Source organism: Stegastes partitus, unplaced genomic scaffold (assembly GCF_000690725.1).
Source record: "Stegastes partitus isolate 25-593 unplaced genomic scaffold, Stegastes_partitus-1.0.2 Scaffold70, whole genome shotgun sequence".
NCBI lineage: Eukaryota > Metazoa > Chordata > Actinopteri > Pomacentridae > Stegastes > Stegastes partitus.
The window spans coordinates 452,788-472,226 of NW_007577801.1; the positions used below are offsets into that span (position 1 = coordinate 452,788).

The 19,439-nt window shown below is 43.9% G+C and overlaps 1 protein-coding gene and 1 long non-coding RNA gene across 2 annotated transcripts in view; one reads left to right on the plus strand and one right to left on the minus strand.

Moving 5' to 3' along the window:
- The window catches only part of LOC103353407 (uncharacterized), a 29,675-nt gene extending 14,058 nt beyond the window's left edge, over positions 1–15,617 (minus strand). The window contains exons 1-2 of the long non-coding RNA XR_520001.1: positions 15,607–15,617; positions 1,701–1,703 (exon numbers count right to left, since the gene is read on the minus strand). This is a non-coding gene — a long non-coding RNA (uncharacterized LOC103353407). The remainder of the gene's footprint in view (positions 1–1,700; positions 1,704–15,606) is intronic.
- LOC103353406 (zinc transporter 5) lies at positions 7,457–19,271 on the plus strand. Its single transcript, XM_008276385.1, has 16 exons — positions 7,457–7,800; positions 8,344–8,466; positions 8,567–8,633; positions 8,933–9,018; positions 9,141–9,228; positions 10,006–10,093; positions 10,203–10,279; positions 10,378–10,548; positions 11,484–11,772; positions 12,704–12,912; positions 13,735–13,892; positions 13,979–14,108; positions 15,695–15,959; positions 16,043–16,269; positions 16,870–16,998; positions 18,986–19,271. Exons 1-16 carry the CDS (start codon positions 7,730–7,732, stop codon positions 19,154–19,156), a joined length of 2,349 nt encoding a protein of 782 aa, XP_008274607.1. The 5' UTR covers positions 7,457–7,729; the 3' UTR covers positions 19,157–19,271.
- The last annotated feature ends 168 nt before the right edge of the window (positions 19,272–19,439 follow it).

Sequence of the window (19,439 nt, forward strand, 5' to 3'; positions counted from 1 at the left end):
GATATTCAGGGGCAGATAAAAAATTGGAGTAGTAGGCTATATTTACATGGCAGCCGTCTTCTTGTGATGTCATGCTGTGTGTGGAAAGCTTGTATATTGTCATGTATTCTTATTTTATCTAATAATATACAGCAAAAAAGAGAGAAACTGAGGAGAATCAGGAGAATTTTGGGCCATATTTTAAGTAAACAAAACGTATATTACAGCCCATCAGTCAATCAGTATGCAGCTCGTATTAGCATTCGGCCATTTTCTAGTCAACAGTATCGTTTTGAAATCTTTGATACAAGTGAAATGGAGAGGAGCTTGAGTCTAAGTTTCATTTGTTGCTAGCAATTCTCTGTTTTTGTTAGCTCTCAAATAATATACTCACAACACTTTATGGTGTCTTATCATTGTGGGCAATTAACCCAGCAGTCAGTTATTGTGTTGTTTTCATATTTAATTGAGTCTGCAAGTGTATTTATTTGCAGAAAATGGAGTTTGTACTAGTAGGATTTCAAATCTCCTCTTAGTAAGGGAAAAATATCAAAATCTGGCAACTAAATCGTTACTAAACAATTTCTTCACCAATTTGTTTGTAAAGGTGTGTAATAACATGCCTTAAAATGTTGAAGTTCAACTCCCGTGGGAAACCTTAAAAAACCCTGCTCAAGTGAGGGTACCGATAACCGATTGATGAAAAATCGATTTTTAAAAATCTGGCCTTAAGGAACTGATGAGGGGTCAAATCCGGGTTTTTTCATGATTCTGAGTTGATTGTTAACATTTGTATTTCACCACAAACACTTCTTTGTTGAAAAAGGCCACACTCACTTTTACATTTACATTCACAGCAGCTTATATTTCACATCCTTATACACTGCTCAGAAAATACAGGGAACACTAAAATAACACATCCTAGATCTCAATGAATGAAATATTCAAGTTGAAAATCTTTATTAATTACATGGTGGAATGTGTTGAGAGCAAAATAACATAAAAATGATCAATGTAAATCTAAATTATTATCCCATGGAGGTCTGGATGTGGAGTGAGGTGGCGGATGTTCTCTTGAGGGATCTCCTCCCAGACCAGGGGCCTCATGTACAGAGGGTGTGTACGCACAAACACTTGGCATACGCACTTTTCCAGGCTCACGTTCAGATGTATCAAGAGTGAAATTATCGTGGAAATGTGCAGTCCTCCATGTCAACTCCTTGACCGGTGTACGCACGTTTCTATTGCTTTGAGCCGTTGGCAACACATGGAGGTGATGCTGGGATTGTAAAAATGTAAAAAATAATGTAAAAAAAGGTCTGTTACAGACTGGTTCAAAGACTCATGCGCGAGGCAACACGACACAGCAGACAGGTGGTTGGAAACAACAATAGTTTATTGGTACACACAGGAAAAAGTACAGAACTTAAAGAGATTTGCTGGCAAGGCAAACTATGTCTATAGTGACCGAACTAAACAAAAAACTAAAGACAGGTACCACCGAGTCGGGAACCGAGAAACCAAAACTAGATTACACAAAAAGGAACAACTAAAGGAAGACACCAAAAGGTGCTAACGAGGAGACTCAATAAAAAACAGAAAAGGCTAGCAAACCAAAAAGCTATCTAATAAGCTAGCGCTACGCACAGACGGGCTAAATGCAAAACGGGAATATACAAAAACAGAAAAGGCTAGCAGACAAAAGGCTATCTAAAAGCTACAAGCTAAAAGTTGCTCCATATTCTGTGCAGCTTTCAGAAGAGCAGTTCTGGCCCAGTTCCATGTTCTCCGACACTTCCGCATGAATGCCTGCATAGACGGGACGGCGACCTCTCGTTCCAGGGCTGGGAAGAGTGGCGGCTGGTAGCCCAGGGAGCACTGGAACGGAGAGACTCCAGAAGAGGCGTTAGACATAGAATTGTGGGCATACTCTACCCAGGGCAACTGGTCACTCCATGTCGTCGGGTCCCTTGAAACCACGCAGCGCAGAAACGTCTCCAAAGACTGATTGGTCCTCTCAGTCTGTCCATTGTACTGAGGATGGAAGCCAGAGGTAAGGCTCACCTTGGCTCCAATCGCCAAACAGAAAGCCTTCCATACTTCAGAGGTGAACTGGGGACCCCGATCTGACACTACGTCGGTGGGTATCCCGTGGAGACGAAGCACGTGGATGACGAGCAGGTCAGCAGTCTCCCGGGCCGAGGGAAGCTTGGGCAGGGCAACAAAATGAGCAGTTTTAGAGAAACGGTCTACAACAGTCAAAATAACCAAGTTACCCTGGGAAACCAGGAGACCGGTAACAAAATCCACCGCAATGTGGGACCATGGACGGTGAGGGATGGGCAACGGCTGGAGCAGTCCGGAGCTGGGTTGGTTCGAGGTCTTGTTGGCGGCGCAGGTGGAACAGGCCGCAATGAAGCTCCGGGTGTCCCTTTCCAGCGTTGGCCAGCAGAACCTTCGCCGTAAAACCTCAATGGTGCGTGAGGATCCGGGGTGACAGGTTAGCCGGGAGGAGTGAGCCCACTGAAGGACCCGGGAGCGAACAGAATCAGGGACGAACAGACGGTTAACAGGACCGTTACCTGGACCGGGTTCCTGTTCATGAGCCCGACGCACCAGAGCCTCCACTTCCCATGTGAGGGAAGCCACCACACAAGACGAAGGTAGGATGGCCTCCGGCGCTTCCTCGGGTTCGCAGACTGAAAACTGTCGGGACAGGGCGTCGGGTTTGATATTTCTGGACCCAGGGCGGTAGGTAAGTGAGACATTGAACCGCCCAAACAACAGGGTCCAACGGGCCTGACGGGCATTAACCCTCTTGGCAGATCGGACGTACTCCAGATTTCGATGGTCTGTCCACACGATGAACGGCTGTTCTGCTCCCTCCAGCCAGTGCCGTCATTCCTCCAGGGCCAACTTTACCGCCAGCAACTCCCGATTACCGACGTTGTAATTTCTCTCCGCGGGGGACAGCCGGCGGGAGAAAAGGGCACAGGGGTGCAACTTCTGGTCTGTGGATGACCTTTGAGATAGGACTGCCCCAACTCCAGTGTCTGAGGCGTCTACCTCCACGATAAACTGGAGGCTGGGGTCTGGCTGGACCAGGATGGGGGCAGAAATGAACCGCTGCTTGAGGGCTTGGAAAGCTTGCTTGGCCTCATGGGTCCAGGTGAAATCCTTCTTTACCGAAGTGAGGGAGGTCAAAGGAGCGGCGACTTTACTGAAATTCCTGATGAATCTCCGGTAGAAGTTGGCAAACCCGAGGAACCTCTGAAGCTGCTTACGAGTCTCCGGAACGGGCCAGTCGCGGACAGCTGACAGCTTTTTCGGATCCATCTCTATTTGTCCTGCCGAAATAATGTAGCCGAGAAAAGATGCCGTCGATGCGTGGAACTCGCACTTCTCAGCTTTTACGAAAAGGCGGTTTTTCAGGAGCCTCTCGAGGACTAGACGGACATGTTGCTGATGTTCCTCAGGGTTCTAGGAATAGATGAGGATGTCATCGAGGTAAACAAAGACAAAACGGTTGATCATGTCGCGCAGTACATCGTTGATTAGGTTCTGGAAATCTGCCGGGGCATTGGTTAAGCTAAAAGGCATAACCAAGTATTCGAAGTGCCCCAATGGTGTGTTGAAGGCAGTCTTCCATTCATCACCCTGGCGGATCCGGATCAGATGGTAGGCGTTCCGTAAGTCCAACTTGGTAAAAATGGTGGCGCCGTGCAGGGGGTTGAAAGCTGAGTCTAACAGGGGTAGCGAGTACTTGTTTTTAACGGTGATGTCATTTACTCCTCGTAAATCGATGCAAGGGCGCAGGGTTCCATCCTTCTTGTCCACAAAAAAGAAGCCAGCTCCGACAGGGGATGAAGATGGACGGATGATTCCAGCTGCCAAGGAGTCGCGGATGTAGGTCTCCATGGCCTGCTGCTCAGGTTTGGACAAATTGTACAGACGACTAGATGGCAGGGATGCTCCAGGAAGCAGGTCGATGGCGCAATCATATGGGCGATGTGCAGGCAAAGAAAGGGCATCCTCCTTTCTGAACACCGCAGCCAGGTCATGATAGGCCTGGGGAATGTTCTCCAATGAGACGGCTTTAGGTACCGTCGAGTCTCTGGAGGATGCAGGGGTCAGGGCGGAGCGCAGACAGGTCTCATGGCAGCGGGGAGCCCAGGACAGAATCCGGCCCCCCTGCCAGTCAATATGGGGGTTGTGTAGCCGCAACCAGGGGAAACCCAGGATGACAGGAGCGCTGGACTGATTAAACATAAAAAAGGAGATGGTTTCCTGATGATTTCCGGCCAGAACCACCGAGACTGGGACGGTGCGGTGCCGAATCATGGCAGTTGGGTACCGTTGAGACCCCAAACTTCCAAGGGAGCCTCCAGGGGTGTGCTGTTGATCCCGAGCTGCTCTGCTAATTGGTGATCCAGGAAGTTTTCTTCGGCTCCAGAGTCGACCAGGGCTTGGATGGTGAGGGACTGAGACGGAAGGCACAGGGTAACTGGCAGCGGTAAACGTTGTGGGGAGGTCATGGTGGTTCGGCTCACCAGTATTTCCCCGACTACTGGTGAGCCTGTCCTTTTCCTGGCCGTAGCGGACAGGTGGCAATGAAGTGCCCTGGTTTGCCACAATACAGACAGGCATTGGCATCTCGACATCGCTGTTTTTCCTGGGGGGACAGACGGGTGTGACCCACCTGCATGGGTTCCAAATCCCCTTGAGATTTGGGAGGTGGGCTACTCGACGGGCATGGAGTGGGGCGCTCTCTCACCGAGTCCAAACGTTGGCCCTTCTCTCGCCGTCTTTCTCTCAGCCGATTATCGATCTTGATGGAGAGGGCAATGAGCTGGTCAAGACTTGAGGTGTCGTCGCGGACGGCCAACTCATCCTTGATGGAATCCTGTAAGGCAGCATAAAATACTCCTTGAAGGGATTCATCATTCCACCCACTCCCAGCTGCTAAAGTCCGGAAGTGAATGGCGAAATCAGCCAAAGTAGTGGTCTGGTCGTGGCTTAAATGCTGGTCTCATGATGAGACCAGCTCACGCCCACCTAGTTAAAGGAAAGGGAGAGAGAGAAAGGAGGAAAGAAGGGAGAGAGAGAGAAAGAAGACTGCCGCTACCTGGCCCTAGTGGCAGCGGGCGTGACAAGGTCATTCCTCAAAGTGATATGCACATCAGAGACACTTAGATGAACAATTAACACACCCAGGTGTTTGCAATCAGATGAGCGGATATAACAGTGTGTGTAAAACGGTGCAGAAGATACCATTAACAACAATGGCAGCGTTGGACCTGTTGGAGGATATTACCAATGGAGCAGTGCGAAGAGAACAGGTTTTCGGAGACCGAGAGAATTTTTTGGCTCAGGATCGTCCTGAGTCAAAAAATCCTCTCGGTCCACGAAAACCCGACTGGCTCATCAGCCGCTTTAGGTTCCTGAGGGCAATCCTCTTAGAACTGTGCGCGGAGCTGCGGCCAGTATTGGAGAGCAACACGGCCAGGAGTCATGTCCTACCTGTGCCGACACAGGTGCTGACCACACTTGGCACCACAGGGTCATTTCAGAGAGAGCTGGACGACCGATCGGGACTGTGCCAGTCGACATTGAGCCGAGCTGTGTGGGGTGGAACTATCCGAATGTCAGCCAGGTACATCAAGCTCCCACACCGCAGTTGAACAAGACGACATAAAAGTGCAATTTGTAGCGACGGCCGGTTTTCCTGATGTAATCGGAGCTATCGACTGCACACACATTGCTATAAAGGCACCATCACTAGATGGATGTGTTTATGTAAACAGGAAGCATTTTCATTCAGTCAATGTACGATCATCTGTGATGCGCAAATACATTTAAGTAACTTTGTTACGAGGTGGCCTGAATCAAAACACAACTCATTCATTCTGACCAACAGCGTAGTTGGGAACAGGCGAGAAGCTGGCACGGTGCGGGATGGGTGGCTTCTTGGTGAGTAAATAATTGAATTGTCTTAATATTAATCCCTCTGGCACGCGTCAAGCATGTGCGCCCCAGACAGGCATCAGCAGGTGGCTGTTGCAGCGGACTGGAGGATCGGCTGGAGGAATCCAGGTCTGTGACATGAGGCTGGGACTGCGTCTCACAGTCTTCTCCAGCCTCATTGTCTGTTGGAAAATAATAAATTGAGTAATTGGACATGAGACAAAGTCTTTGATTTCCTCTTTGATATTCTGGCAAGATTACGCAAGAACCTGTATGTTGTTTGGCTTTGAGCAGATTATTATATGACCCGTATAATGAATAAATCTGTGAGTTACACAATATATATTTACCTTGGAGGTCGGGGGTTCTGAGTGACCTACGTGTGCTCCCACCACCCCTGTGACAGCAGTGTCACCCACAATAGCGACGACTCTCTACTCAAACGGGCTGAGTTCATCCTGGTTACTGTTATCTGATCATACAGAGAGGGGAATCTCACCTGTCGGCCCTGTTTATACCAATTTGCATATTTAAATTGGGGCCGTGGAGAGGGAGGGGTCTGATACTNAAACAGCTGCATTGAGGGTCACTGATTTGGGGAAATAAACATCAATTTACACGATTAACTTTTTTCCCTGCTCTTATCTCAACCAGTTGAGGCTGATGACTGCCTTCCCTGAGCCTGGTTCTGTCTGAAGTTTTTTTTTCTTCCTCCCTGTTATAGTTATTATTATTTTCTTTTGGTTCCTTTCCACCATTGCCAGCTGCTTACTCAGGAAATCCAGTTCTTTGTTTAAAATTCGTAAGGTATTCACCGTACTATGTGAAGCGCTATGAGTTGACATATGTTGTGAATTGGCGCCATATAAATAAAACTGAATTGAAATTCGTCTTTTGCGTCATTTGCAGCACCAGTGTTTCTTTTTTATTGTCAGACATTTTTATATTCTTCACTGCCCTCCTTCATAACAACCTGAGTCTTTTCTACTACCAATAAAAGTTTGCTTGGACATAAAGTTTCTCAGTTTGTTTATAAGATGCCAGATGAAGGATTTAGCCACATGTTTCATGTGTACTGAAATTTAGACCCTTATCAGTGATGCACACAAAGATTCTTGACCTTTTTAGTGCCCTAAACTCAAAGTAAGTGTCATTAAAAAGCGCCACAAAAGTAAAATTGTAAATTAAAATACAAGATTTTTAAAATGAGAAATGACCAGAAAAATGTTTATTTGCCATAAACTACAATTAAAATCTCTTTTAGTTATTCTCATCGGCGCCATTTTCTTCTTCGCCTGCGCAGAAAGACGAACTGCGCAGGAGCAGCGCTCGCGAACACACTCCAGTGACGTGGACTGTTTACCGTGTCCGGAAGTGCCGTGGCTTCTTGGTCAGCTCGGATGCTTTATCTCCTCATTCCGGACCTTTTCTTTCATTTTCATCAACTGTGATTAAAATGTTGGGTATTTTCTTGCTCTAACGAGGCGCCCACATGTTTTTCCTTGAGGCACGCCGGACACAGAGGACCAACGAAGCCGGAAACTTTGGATTAAATCCCATCTGGCATGCTGTTTAGCTAGCCGGCTAACAGGCTAAGAAGGCTGGCAGCTGACTGCAGCTTTCTGATTGTGTCCAGATTAGTTTGAAAACCACCACAGGAGGATGAATAAGAGACAGAATCAGCTTGTTTATATCCTCCAGCGGTTTGTTGTCACTGTTCTGGCAACAGTGATGTAAAGGATTTTGGGAGCATAAATACTGTAGCTGAAGTTTTTGGGGCTTGAAAATGGAGGATAAATACAGCAGCAACGTCCTGTCAGGGGGGAAGCTGGGCATGGTGGAAGTACCTGATTCCAGGTAGCTTTCTGTTCTTGTGCTTAAGTTAATCTCATGTGATTTAGTCAGTCAAGTCTTATTGCTGTAGCTGTAGGTCCATGTGTGGCAGTTTACTGATTTAGATCCACAGCAGCAGCTAAAACGTTGTTTGGGCTTCTTCAGTGTCACTACTGAGTGTTTTGTTAGTTTGTTGCTCAGTTGTTTTAGTGTCTAAATGTCCACAACAGTTAAAATCACAGTTACCCAGTACCCAAGCACTTTATTCTATTGCTTGTGTCCAATAGACGCTACTAATCTTCACATTTGAGCAGCTAGAATGAGTGACTGGCCATTTTTGCTTGATAATGATTAGTTTTTTTAATCAGTTGTGGTAATCAATATCAGCTGATAAGTTGGTTAACTGGCTCATAATTTTAACGCTTCCCACAAAAACTGCTTCTGGATGCAAACTGTATGGAAAACCTTAAATTTGCCTATACGTCGTTATGATAAGTGATGTTTGTTTTTCCTGTGTCACCCACACAAATGCTGATGGATTGTTTTCTTTGTCTTTTCCTTCTGCAGATTAACCAGGTACATCGTTTTACTGATCATCTCAAAGGTCCTCAAAGCTCTCGGGATCTTTGAGTCGTACGACATCCTCAAAGTTGTTCACGTAGTTCAGTTTATCTTCGTATTGAAATTAGGGTAAGTGCTACGACTTTCATTACGTGCAGTAGTTTAATTTAATCTATTACGTTTGAATGAACGGATGTGACTACATATCAGTCCTTGTCTCCTTTTGTAGGAGTGCTGTTATTCTCCTTTTCTTTCAAAAGCCTTTTTCATCTGGAAAAGTCATCTCAAAAAGACAGGTCTGTTGGATTGCGTCAGTGTGTTTTTCTTTTCTTTTTTTTTTTTTTTTTACTTCTCTGGTTCTTAACTTTATGTGCCAGCTCACCTTCATTCAACAGCAGTGCCACGTGTATGTTTGTTCAATCTTCTGCCAACCTCTGACTGTTCTTCTGTTGTCTCCAGAACTTAAAATATTTAACATTTAATTTTGTGAAAGTAAAATACACATTCATACACTGTTCAAATGTTCCTTTAAGGCCACAATGTCAACCTGCATGATGGATAATCTGATTCCTTTTTAATCTCTTTTTCCTCGTAGTGGATAAAGTTACTAAAGCACGCTGTTTTCAGCTGTGTCATATCCCTCCTGGGCTTCTTTGGTCTGACTCTCTGTGGACCTCTAAGGTAAAATATCCTGCTGTTCTCCTATCAGCTGAATGCAACAGCACTTTATGTGAGAATATTTGTGTGCTTTTAGCTGTGAGTGTTTGCATTCTGAATGTAAATCTGAGTTGTGTCTTTCTCAGGACGTTATTGCTTTTTGAGCACAGCGATGTGGTGGTCATCGCTCTCCTCGGCGTCCTGTTCACAAACTCAGGAGGCGGACCATCCAAGGTAAGAGGCTACACATTCACACGCCTGGTTTGAATTCATACAAGTATTTTACACTGAATAGATTATGAATGTTTTGTAGTTTTAAGTAACTTTGGTTTTGCTGTCGGCACACTTTACCTCAAAAACAATATTTAAACTGATTTTTTGTTTTATTTGCTGATGTTTGAAGTCCAGTTCACTTCACTAAAACAGTTTCTGTTTCATTTCCTCTGTGGTAAAGTAAAAAACCCACAGTCAGGGTCTGTTATTATGTATTATTATGACATTTATAATAACCCACAGAGCTTTTGGATATTAACTGAACCTGTTTGAAAAAGAAAACAGATGCAAACTTTAAAATTAAGACCCCACAGTAGTGGCATTTTTGGTATTTTAAGTTTCAGTTTTACCTCCAGATAAACCAGTTTAAGCAGTCAGACTACTGTGCAACTTGTCTGATTGTCAGAGATAAGTTTTGTGAGTTGAAATTCATCAGAACTGCTAGAAATGATGAGTAACCCAGGAAGTAAGATTGAAGTTGTGATCAACCAGAATTCTTATCAGAGAGCAAGTTTTTAAATTTGGTTACCTCATAGACGAAAACAGTGTATTTAAGTGGAGAAAAAGACTCCAGATATTGTAAAGAGTGTAACTGAAACATTTGAAATAGTTTTAACCAGACAGTGGAGGTTACACTGCTTTACCAGGAGGTTATGTTGACAGTGTCTGAAATGAAATGACTGTACTATAATACTGTGGATGTGGTTTGTAAAATGCTTTTCTGTTGGTTTGTCTCAGACCAGAGGTGCTGCTTTCTTCATCATCGCCGTGATCTGCCTCCTCCTCTTCGACAACGACGATCTGATGGCGAAGATGGCCGAGCACCGTATCCTTTGAGCGCAACAGTTTGTCTGTTTTTACTGTTTGTTGACCTGATCTGTTATAATTATCGTGTGTCTCTGTTGTGCGTTTGCCTTGACTCATCCTGTAACCAGCTGAGGGACACCATGACAGCGCGCTCACTCATTTCCTCTACACTGCCATTGCGTTTTTAGGGGTTGCAGATCATAAAGTAAGTCCACGGTTCACCTTAAAATTTTCTGTTTCTTGCTGTCTGCAAAAGTTCAGTGAAGTAAAAACAAACACCCTTTGTCCTCCCGTTCTTGTCAGGGTGGTGTGGTGCTGCTGGTGGCCTCCTTGTGTCTGAAAGTCGGCTTCCACACAGCGTCCAGAAAGTTATCAGTGGAAATTGGTGGTGCCAAGCGGCTCTACGCCCTCGACAACCTGGTTTCTGCGGTGGTGCTGCTGCCCTGGGTCATAGTGCTGTCAGCGACCACGGAGGTCAGTGATGACAGACCATGTGACAGAATTAGAAATCTGTGACCTCTTCAAGTAACATTCTTCACAACGTTGTTTGAATGTGGTGTTAAATGAGTGAAATTAGCAAATAAAAATTCTAAATTACACTAAGCTCCACCTAAATTAACTCTCTGAATCCCAAAAACCTGACTGCAGGTTGAGAAATGGATGTTTTTTTATTTGACAAAAAAAAATCCCCATTTATGAGAGTCAGAAACGGTAAAAACTAAAAGAATCACTGGATTTTAAGCTTTCCACCGGTCGTTCAACTTCTCTCACTTTCAGTTTTATCTGGAAAAACACATTAAGCCTAGAATTATGAGATGTTTCACCCAAATCACCTATTATTCATGTCTCACATTAAAAAAAAATGCCAAAAATGAGCTGGTTGCAGTAATCAGATTATGTAAAAAACAAATAATTCTGCGCTCAGCTGTGACCAACAGTCAAGTGACAGAAATTTAGCTGAACTGCAGGCAGTGTTTACACAGAGCAGAGAGGAGACAATCACAGAAACAAACTGAAAATACAAGTAGTGAAATATCTATAGTACATAGAGCCACTGTTTTTTTTCCAGTATTGGAAAAACAGTTGTTACAACTGTGGGCACTTGGAAAAATGTTGTACATGTTGATTTAATTTCTTTTGTTATGATTTAAGGCATATAACTGTATCATATTGCACAAAAGACAGGTTCTCTTTACTTCTAGTCATGGTTGTCCTGTTTGCATAGAGGTGCAGGACTTTATATAGCAGTGAACAGCGAATTAAAATGTGACAGGAGCAAAAAACACCCCAAAACTGCTTAGGTTTAAAGACCTAAACGTAAAACTTTTTGTTATTTTAACTTTCATCTCTGCCCCTTGACCTTTAATCTGACCTCTGATCACTATTCATCCACTCGCTCTCCACCTCAGAGCAAAGTGGAGTCGTGGTCGTCCCTCGTCCTGCCCTTCGGGATGATCATCTTCTCCGTCATGATCCTGGAGTTTTACGTCGAGGCCATCTGCTGCGCCAAGATGGAGACGCCGCGGTGCGCCCGTTATGGCGCCATCGCCCTCTTCCTCAGCGCCCTGCTGCTGGCCAACTTCTGGACTCACCCGCTGACCGACCAGCTCCGCTCCATGAGCAAACCGCCCCAGCAGGTCAGCACTGAGCACGTGCTGTCTGGTGGGGTGCTGGTCAGCGCCATCTTCTTCATCATGTGTAAGTAACACAGCCAGCACAACGCTTTACTTTCTTAGATTCAACAGAAAAAAATGAACTGCAGAGCGAGACCAGGAGGGTTTGGATACATTCATGACATCAGAACAAACAAATACTGCTTGATTCGACTTTATTAGACAGCGTGAGATTCACCTTGACATCTCGTTTTGCAGCGTCCTGTATTCTCTCGTCTCCCTGTTACATTTTTACCTTTAATCCTGAGACGTTTGAAATTGAAATGAGGGCCTGGTAGTAGAGTTTTTTTCCATTTTCCATTGCACATAAAAAGAAATGGTCTGCCTCATTCCTTGTCTCAAAGCAGGACAAAGTCAACAAACTCAAAGCGCCGCTCAACCAGTACACCAGTGTGGAAACCGTTTTATGTTTCTCTGGTTTTCCAGCTTGATAGAAATAAACCTTGACGTCGGTATTATCTCGGTTTATAAATGTTTAACAGAAAGCCTGTGCGGAGTTTGAGCATTATCCAACAGGGAGGATTTATTGGAAAGATCTATCACCGTTTATTTAGCGTTATTGGAACTCTATGATCCACTTTGAGGAGCTCAAAAGTCAGCCTCTGCAGCATCAGTGTTGTCCAGACTTTTCTTTCATCCAGTCAAATGGATGCGTTTTACTGAAACAGTCCATGTTATGCTCATTTTCAGGTTCATCACTTCAGTTTTGGAGTCGACTAGGATTATTTAAATGCGTTAGTCTTCAATAGAAACATTATTGTAGCACCATTTTTCACCATCTGTTTTAGCTCCTGTCTCTTTAAGGAACCTAAAAGCCCAGTTTAACCAGAATTAAACCTGCTATGTTACACAATGCACAGTGTTTTCATGCTCTGGCCTCCTGACATGCAACCAAAGCTGTGAGATTAACCTTAATATCTATATCTATAGCCTATTTTTTGTTTTTCTCTCTACAGCCTCCAGTATTCTCTCGTCTCCATCGAAGAAAGGTCAGAAGGGCACCTTGGTGGGTTACTCCCCTGAAGGGACGCCGCTGTACAACTTCATGGGCGACGCCCTGCAGCACACGTCACAGTCCCTCCCGCGGTTCATCAAAGATTCCCTGAAGCAGATCCTGGAGGAGTACGACTCCAGACAGATCTTCTACTTCCTTTGTCTCAACCTGGTAAGTCAGGTGGAAGGAGCAAATCCTATTATTCTGATTTCATTCCAAATTTGTCAAATTTGTAAAAAAAAAAAACAAAAAAAGAAATACAACACCAACAAAGCACAGGATGGATTCTTAGAGGTACAATGGTGTTGATGGGAAAAATGACAACAACATGACAAAGTAGCGCTTAAAGAAACTGCAGTTCTGCATTTACAGTCTATAAATGTCAACTATTTAATAGAGATTTAGAATCTATTGCAGGGACATCGGCCGTAAATGTTCCTTCTCTCCTATAAGACCGTAATGATGCTCGTGTTTAAAGATGAAATCATAAGAAATCTTGACAGTGAGGGTCATAGCTGCCACTGAGGCTGTGATGGTTTTTGCTTTGCTTATTGTTTCTGGGTAGAAAGAATGTTTTGTGTTCTGTAGTTGCACAAAAGTTGTGCAAGGTGGCTTTTAAAAGTTGATGTTTCTGCTGTTTTATTAACGTGATTTAAATTTGACAGCTTCTGTAAATATATTAGAGACACAAAATTTATTTAAATCACAGATGAGATAACAGTTTATCGTCCAACAGCCACTTTTTCTTTAAATACATCTCACAATGTACTCGTGCACACACACAATGCAAACCTCACATTCACAGACTGCCTTCATGTTAAAATACACACATTCAGATTATCATAACAGGAAACAAATTAAAATAATTTAATTTCAGATGCTAATTAAATGTTAACGCCATCTTTTCTCGACTTGGGTTGGTGTTTAAAGTTTGTTCTGACCTCACGTGTTCTGTTTTTATCCTTTTACGACTTGTTGCTCTGCGTTTTTCAGGCTTTCACCTTTGTGGAGCTGTTTTACGGCGTTTGGACCAACAGTCTCGGATTAATCTCTGATGGCTTCCACATGCTGTTCGACTGCTCTGCTTTGGTCCTGGGCCTGTTCGCTGCCCTCATGACCCGCTGGAAAGCCACTAGGATCTTCTCCTACGGGTAAAATCCATCCAGAAGGAGGAATGATGGTATAATTCATTTCAGGTTCAGCTGGATGTCTAAAAATAGAAACTGTTGTTTTGCAGGTACGGTCGAGTTGAAATACTGTCTGGATTCATCAACGGCCTGTTTCTGATGGTCATCGCTTTCTTCGTCTTTATGGAGTCGGTCACGCGTTTGTTGGATCCTCCGAACATCAACACAGACATGCTGACGGTGAGTAAACTACAACATTGTGTAAAGGATTTATTCCCACATATTTCCATTTTCCTGCGTAATACAGCTGCACATTGCACACACGAACAAAAGATCTGCCGCATTACTTGTCCTTAAATGCAAAATAAACGGGATAAAAGGAGAAAGTCAACCAGTAAGTCAGCGGTTGTACAATGTTTTATGTGGCTCTGTGAGGAGCTTTTTCCAGTTCGATATAAATAAACCTTGGCGTCAGTATTATCTTGGTTTGTAAATGTTTAACAGAAAGCTGGTGCTAAGTTTAACAGAGCGTTTTCAGAGAGGGAGGAATAAATGGAAAGATGCTATCTCACACCTCTTGTTTAGCATATTGGAACTCAGTCAGGAGATCTCAGTTTAACCATTCTTTACTTTTCCCTTTCATCCAGTCAAATAGATGCTCTGTACTTAAAGAGCCCTTATAAATCCTATTTACAGACGTACTTTTTCATTTTTGGACTCTACTAGAATAGATTTACACAATTTAATCTTCAAAAAACACACACAAATAATAAACTACACTAAATGTGATGTCTTTTCTGGCCCTAGGGATGAATTTTGTTCTGATTTATTTTGGAACATTTTATTACCCAGGGCGTCCCTGATGATATTACATTTGGAATATTGGGATACCGGTAATCAAAGCTAGTGATAGAAGGATTATCGGTCATGCCAATTACTGCGGCCGATATTTGGCATTTTTCTCATTGTAGTTTGATTATCGCTTCTTTTTTTGGTTGATTATCAATAAATGCGCTGCTTCAGGTGTGATGCAGCCTCCTCTCTCTGTCTGTCGTCACTCTGTGGTCTCAGAAATGTCTCTCAAAAACTAAACAAGAAACACAAACCAGGACATTAGCTCTTTGCACAGTGGCTACGACTACACTAACAGCTAGTGGCTAAGATAAGAGGCAGCCACAGATTAGCCTGAAACAGAGTCTGGAAAACAATAATTATTAATGCTTTAAGATCATAGTGAGCAAAAAAAGTGACAGAACAGTGAAAGATTAAGAAAATGGAGAAGAACAGCAGATGTAACTGCAGGAGATTAATCTCAGTCGATACCACACAAACAGAGGAGAGCGTCTCATTTCTGTTTTATTTATTCAGTTGGGGATGCACAGTGGATCAGTGGTTAGCACCGTCGTCTCACAGCTAAGAGATGTCCGGCTTGAGTCCCGGTTAGGACGCCTGGGATCTTTCTGCGTGGAGTTAGCATTTCTACAGTGCAGCATGGGTTCTCTCCGGGTTCTCCGGCTTCCTCCCACAGTCCAAAAACATGCTGAGGTTAATTGGTGATTCCCCGTGACCCTAATGAGGATTAAGCAGTGTATAGATAATGGATGGATGGATATTCAGTTATAGTAACTCTTCTTAATGAAGAAGCCTAGTTATGAATGACAGGCTCTCTGCTATCTTATGCTGGTACATTTATAATCTATTTGGTTGCAAGTGTCGGTTATTGGCTTTTCTTAATTACCAAGAAACGTCGTTGGTATCGGCCCTGGAAAACCCATATCAGTCGATCCCTGGTCAAAGCTTTAACTCTCATGTCTTGTCTTCTGCAGCCGGTGTCAGTCGGAGGTTTGCTGGTCAACCTGGTGGGAATCTGCGCCTTCAGTCACGCTCACTCACACGGCAGCAAAAGCTGCTCGTCACATGACCACGGTCACTCGCATCACGGCCACTCCCACAGCGAGCACGGCCACGGAGGCCACGGGCACTCTCACGGAGGACATGGACATGGTGGACATGGACACGGCAGCCACGGACACGGCGGACACGGACACTCCCACGGCTCAGGAAGCGGCGGCATGAACGCCAACATGAGAGGTTTGTGTTTAAGTCGCTGCACAGAAAGAAAGTCTGTGTGCAGAAAGTCACAGCCACATGAAACCCTCCTGTTTTCTGTCCAGGTGTCTTCCTCCACGTCCTCGCCGACACTCTGGGCAGCGTCGGCGTCATCATCTCCACCATCCTCATCCGGCAGTTCGGGTGGCTGATCGCCGACCCCATCTGCTCGCTCTTCATCGCCACGCTCATCTTCCTCAGCGTCATCCCTCTGCTGAAGGACGCCTGCGAGGTTCTTCTCCTGCGAACTCCACCGGAAAACGAGAAGGACCTGAACAGTGCGCTAGAAAAGGTAAACGGTGAACATAACGAGGACAAACTTAATCCAGATTTCGTTGACAGATACTGCTCATTAAAATAACTGCATATCTATTACAGGAATACGCACACATTAGGGGAAATGTGTTTTCTCTTTTTACATAATTTGAGCGAATGATGGCAGATTTTCCATCGTTACGTATTGATTACGTTTTAAATTAGTTGCATGTGAAGCTTTTTACCTCCACTGGTGAGATTGTGTTGTGGAGGTCTGTTTCTTTGATGGCATGTTTACTCCAAAACAACACGACAGATGATTTTAATTTGGTTGAAAGTTTAACTATGAGCTAAGGAACGCTTCTTTTAAAGCATCTGCTGGTAATTGAATAATGATGAGAACAGCGTAGGTTTAGTTTCTACTTATTAGAGGTTGTTTTTTTACTTAGAGAATGTGCCACAAACTACCCAGGTTCTTAAATCAAAACAGGTCTTGAGATGAAGTCACAAATTGCATCAAAATGAGGTAACTCATTCTAGAAAGTCCTTTTGATGAGTGTCATCTGCAAGACTTAAAATTTTATTTGCGGTTTACAGAAAAAGCAGTTTTCCAGATGTTGCATTTTTTTCGTTTCAGATCGAGAAGATCGAAGGAGTTCTGTCGTACAGAGACCCTCACTTCTGGAGGCATTCGGCCAACGTGATCGCTGGGACCATCCACCTGCAGATCATGTCGGATGTGGTGGAGCAGAGGATCATACAGCAGGTGGGTGTCGTGTTTCACTCCTGTGATTTGTGACAAGTTGTGTGTTGTTCTTTACAAACTGTGGAATCACTGCAGACTCCATATCTGAACACTGTATGTACATAAAAGATGGACGTAGCCTCCAGCAGCCTGTTTCATAAAGTGAATGTCCTAAATAAGTCAGGCTTGTTTCAGTTAGCCAGACTTGCTTTCAGGTTTTTTCAGATTCATAAACTAGAAACTTAAGTTGGAAACATAAAGTACACTGACCCTATCAAATCAGTCAGAGCTAAATCAGTTCCAGAAAGGTCAGTTCATATTCATGCTATCAGCCTAATTTGATACAGGCTCAAGCAGTCAAGATAATTGCATGTGTGGGCTCTTCTTAAGTTGATTTTCTGTAACCTGTAGTTTTTTGACTCGATGATATGGCAGAACATCAGAGTCAGTGGTGAAATCTTGGGTTTAACATCAGGTGAATATCACAAGAACTCTGGTTAAACTACAACTTGAAGTTAGAGTGACAGTTTGCCAGCAAGTTTCCAGATTAACTTGGCTTGAAGTATGTTGAATGTGCTTAATGGAACAGAAATAGCTCGAGAGTAACGCTATGTGTCGACAGGATCCGTTACTGCAATGCCTCCCAATCATTGTCTATTTGAGTCGCCCAGCAATGCATTCTGGTTGTGTTTCAATTTGAGAGACGAGATGTCGCGTTGTCAGCTCCTCATTTGCGGAAAGTTGGGGTCTAGGCTACTTTATGCAAATGAGCAGCGTCAAACGTGGTCTGACGCCACACAAAATGTCAGAAAAACTTTGAAACTAGCTGTTTTTAATCTAAAATGAGGTCAGATCCAGCAGCTTATTTCTCATTCCCATGTTGCCAGAAACATATTTGACTGAACTGTTCTCGCAATAAAAGTTTCTGAGCATGCCGCCATGTTGGTCCAGTTTGAAATCCAGGAGCTGGCAGCCTCTGAGTAAGGCATCATCCAATCAGATGCAGCCAATATTTGCACGGCCATAGGTTTCTGGTGTAGATTCCTGTTGAAGAACAGCTTTTTATTATCTGTTGAGACACTGCTGAGTTGAAGTGTCTAATGTTGCGTCTAAAAACACCCCTGTGGACACGTATCATAAGTCAGGCTAACTGTAACATGTGTGGATACTCTGGTACATTGGTTTTATGGAACAAACTCCAGGTCTGAAAAGTGAAGCCAATGTGAAAGTGCCTTAAAGCTGCATTCTTTCCTGCAGCCAGCAGGGGGCAAAACGAAATAGATTGTATAGAAGTCTATGAGAAAATGGCACTACTTCTTACTTGATTTGCCACCTCAGTAAACATTTTCCCAAAGAGTTTATGGTCTCAACTGCTGGTTTTAAGTCTCCTTCATTACAGCATGATGTTTATTTTGTAAATTATGGTCCCATTTAGAGTTAATTAGACGTTAAAGCTGCCTTGTGATTCACATGTTGCTAACAATGTCATAGCGTCCTTGATCCACTCTTTGTTTGTCATATCTAGTTTTAAAAAAAAAGCAAAATAACAATGGCCAAATTCCAACCTTGACGCTTCAAACGAGCAGTCCACAAACCAGCGGTTGATTTTTCTGGTTCCTACATCCACCTTTTATACACAGTCTTTAAACTGAAGGCTTAGCTTCATCGGGTACAGATGAATCCCAGCGTTTTGTGACACGCTGGGCTTTTTCTAACCAAGGATTTTACGTTTTTGCAAGAATCAAGGTCTTAATGGGTAGTTACATAGACGAACAAAATACTGCATCAAGTAGAAGAAATGAAGGTCGCCTGCACATTGACTGCACCCACTTCAGGTCTGGGGTCAAAACGTCCACCAATAAACATGAAAGTTTGACTTGAGGCTCTTTATTCAAAAACCTACTTTCCAAAATGAGTCAAACTTTCTCCAGGGTTTGTCAGGTTCCACAGAGCGAACAGACAGTTGGCTGGTTGGTTCGGTTTTGACTGTGTTCCTCCTCGTCGGTAGGTGACGGCCATCTTGAAAGACGCGGGGGTGAATAATCTGTCGGTCCAGGTGGAGAAGGAGGCGTACTTCCAGCACATGTCTGGACTCAGCACCGGATTTCAAGAAGTCCTGGCGATGACGCAGCAGATGGAGTCCATGAAGTATCTGAACGACGGGACGCGTATCATGTAAAGCTTTTATCAGTGGGACCAAATGAAACTTTAAGGATTCAAAGCCTGAGTCTCTTTTTCATTGAAATGTACAGTGTATGTATGTGGTTTAAATAAATCTGAATATATTGCTTTTATGTTCTTGTCGGCTGCCGTTTGTTTCGTGTGACTGACGTTGAAACCACCTTTTCACTGGAGCAGACATTTAAACATTTTTCCAACTCATATTTCTTCTCCATCATGACTGCAGTGCTGAGCTTTAAACATCAATATCAACCTTTAATTTCTAACTACCTGGTGCAGTA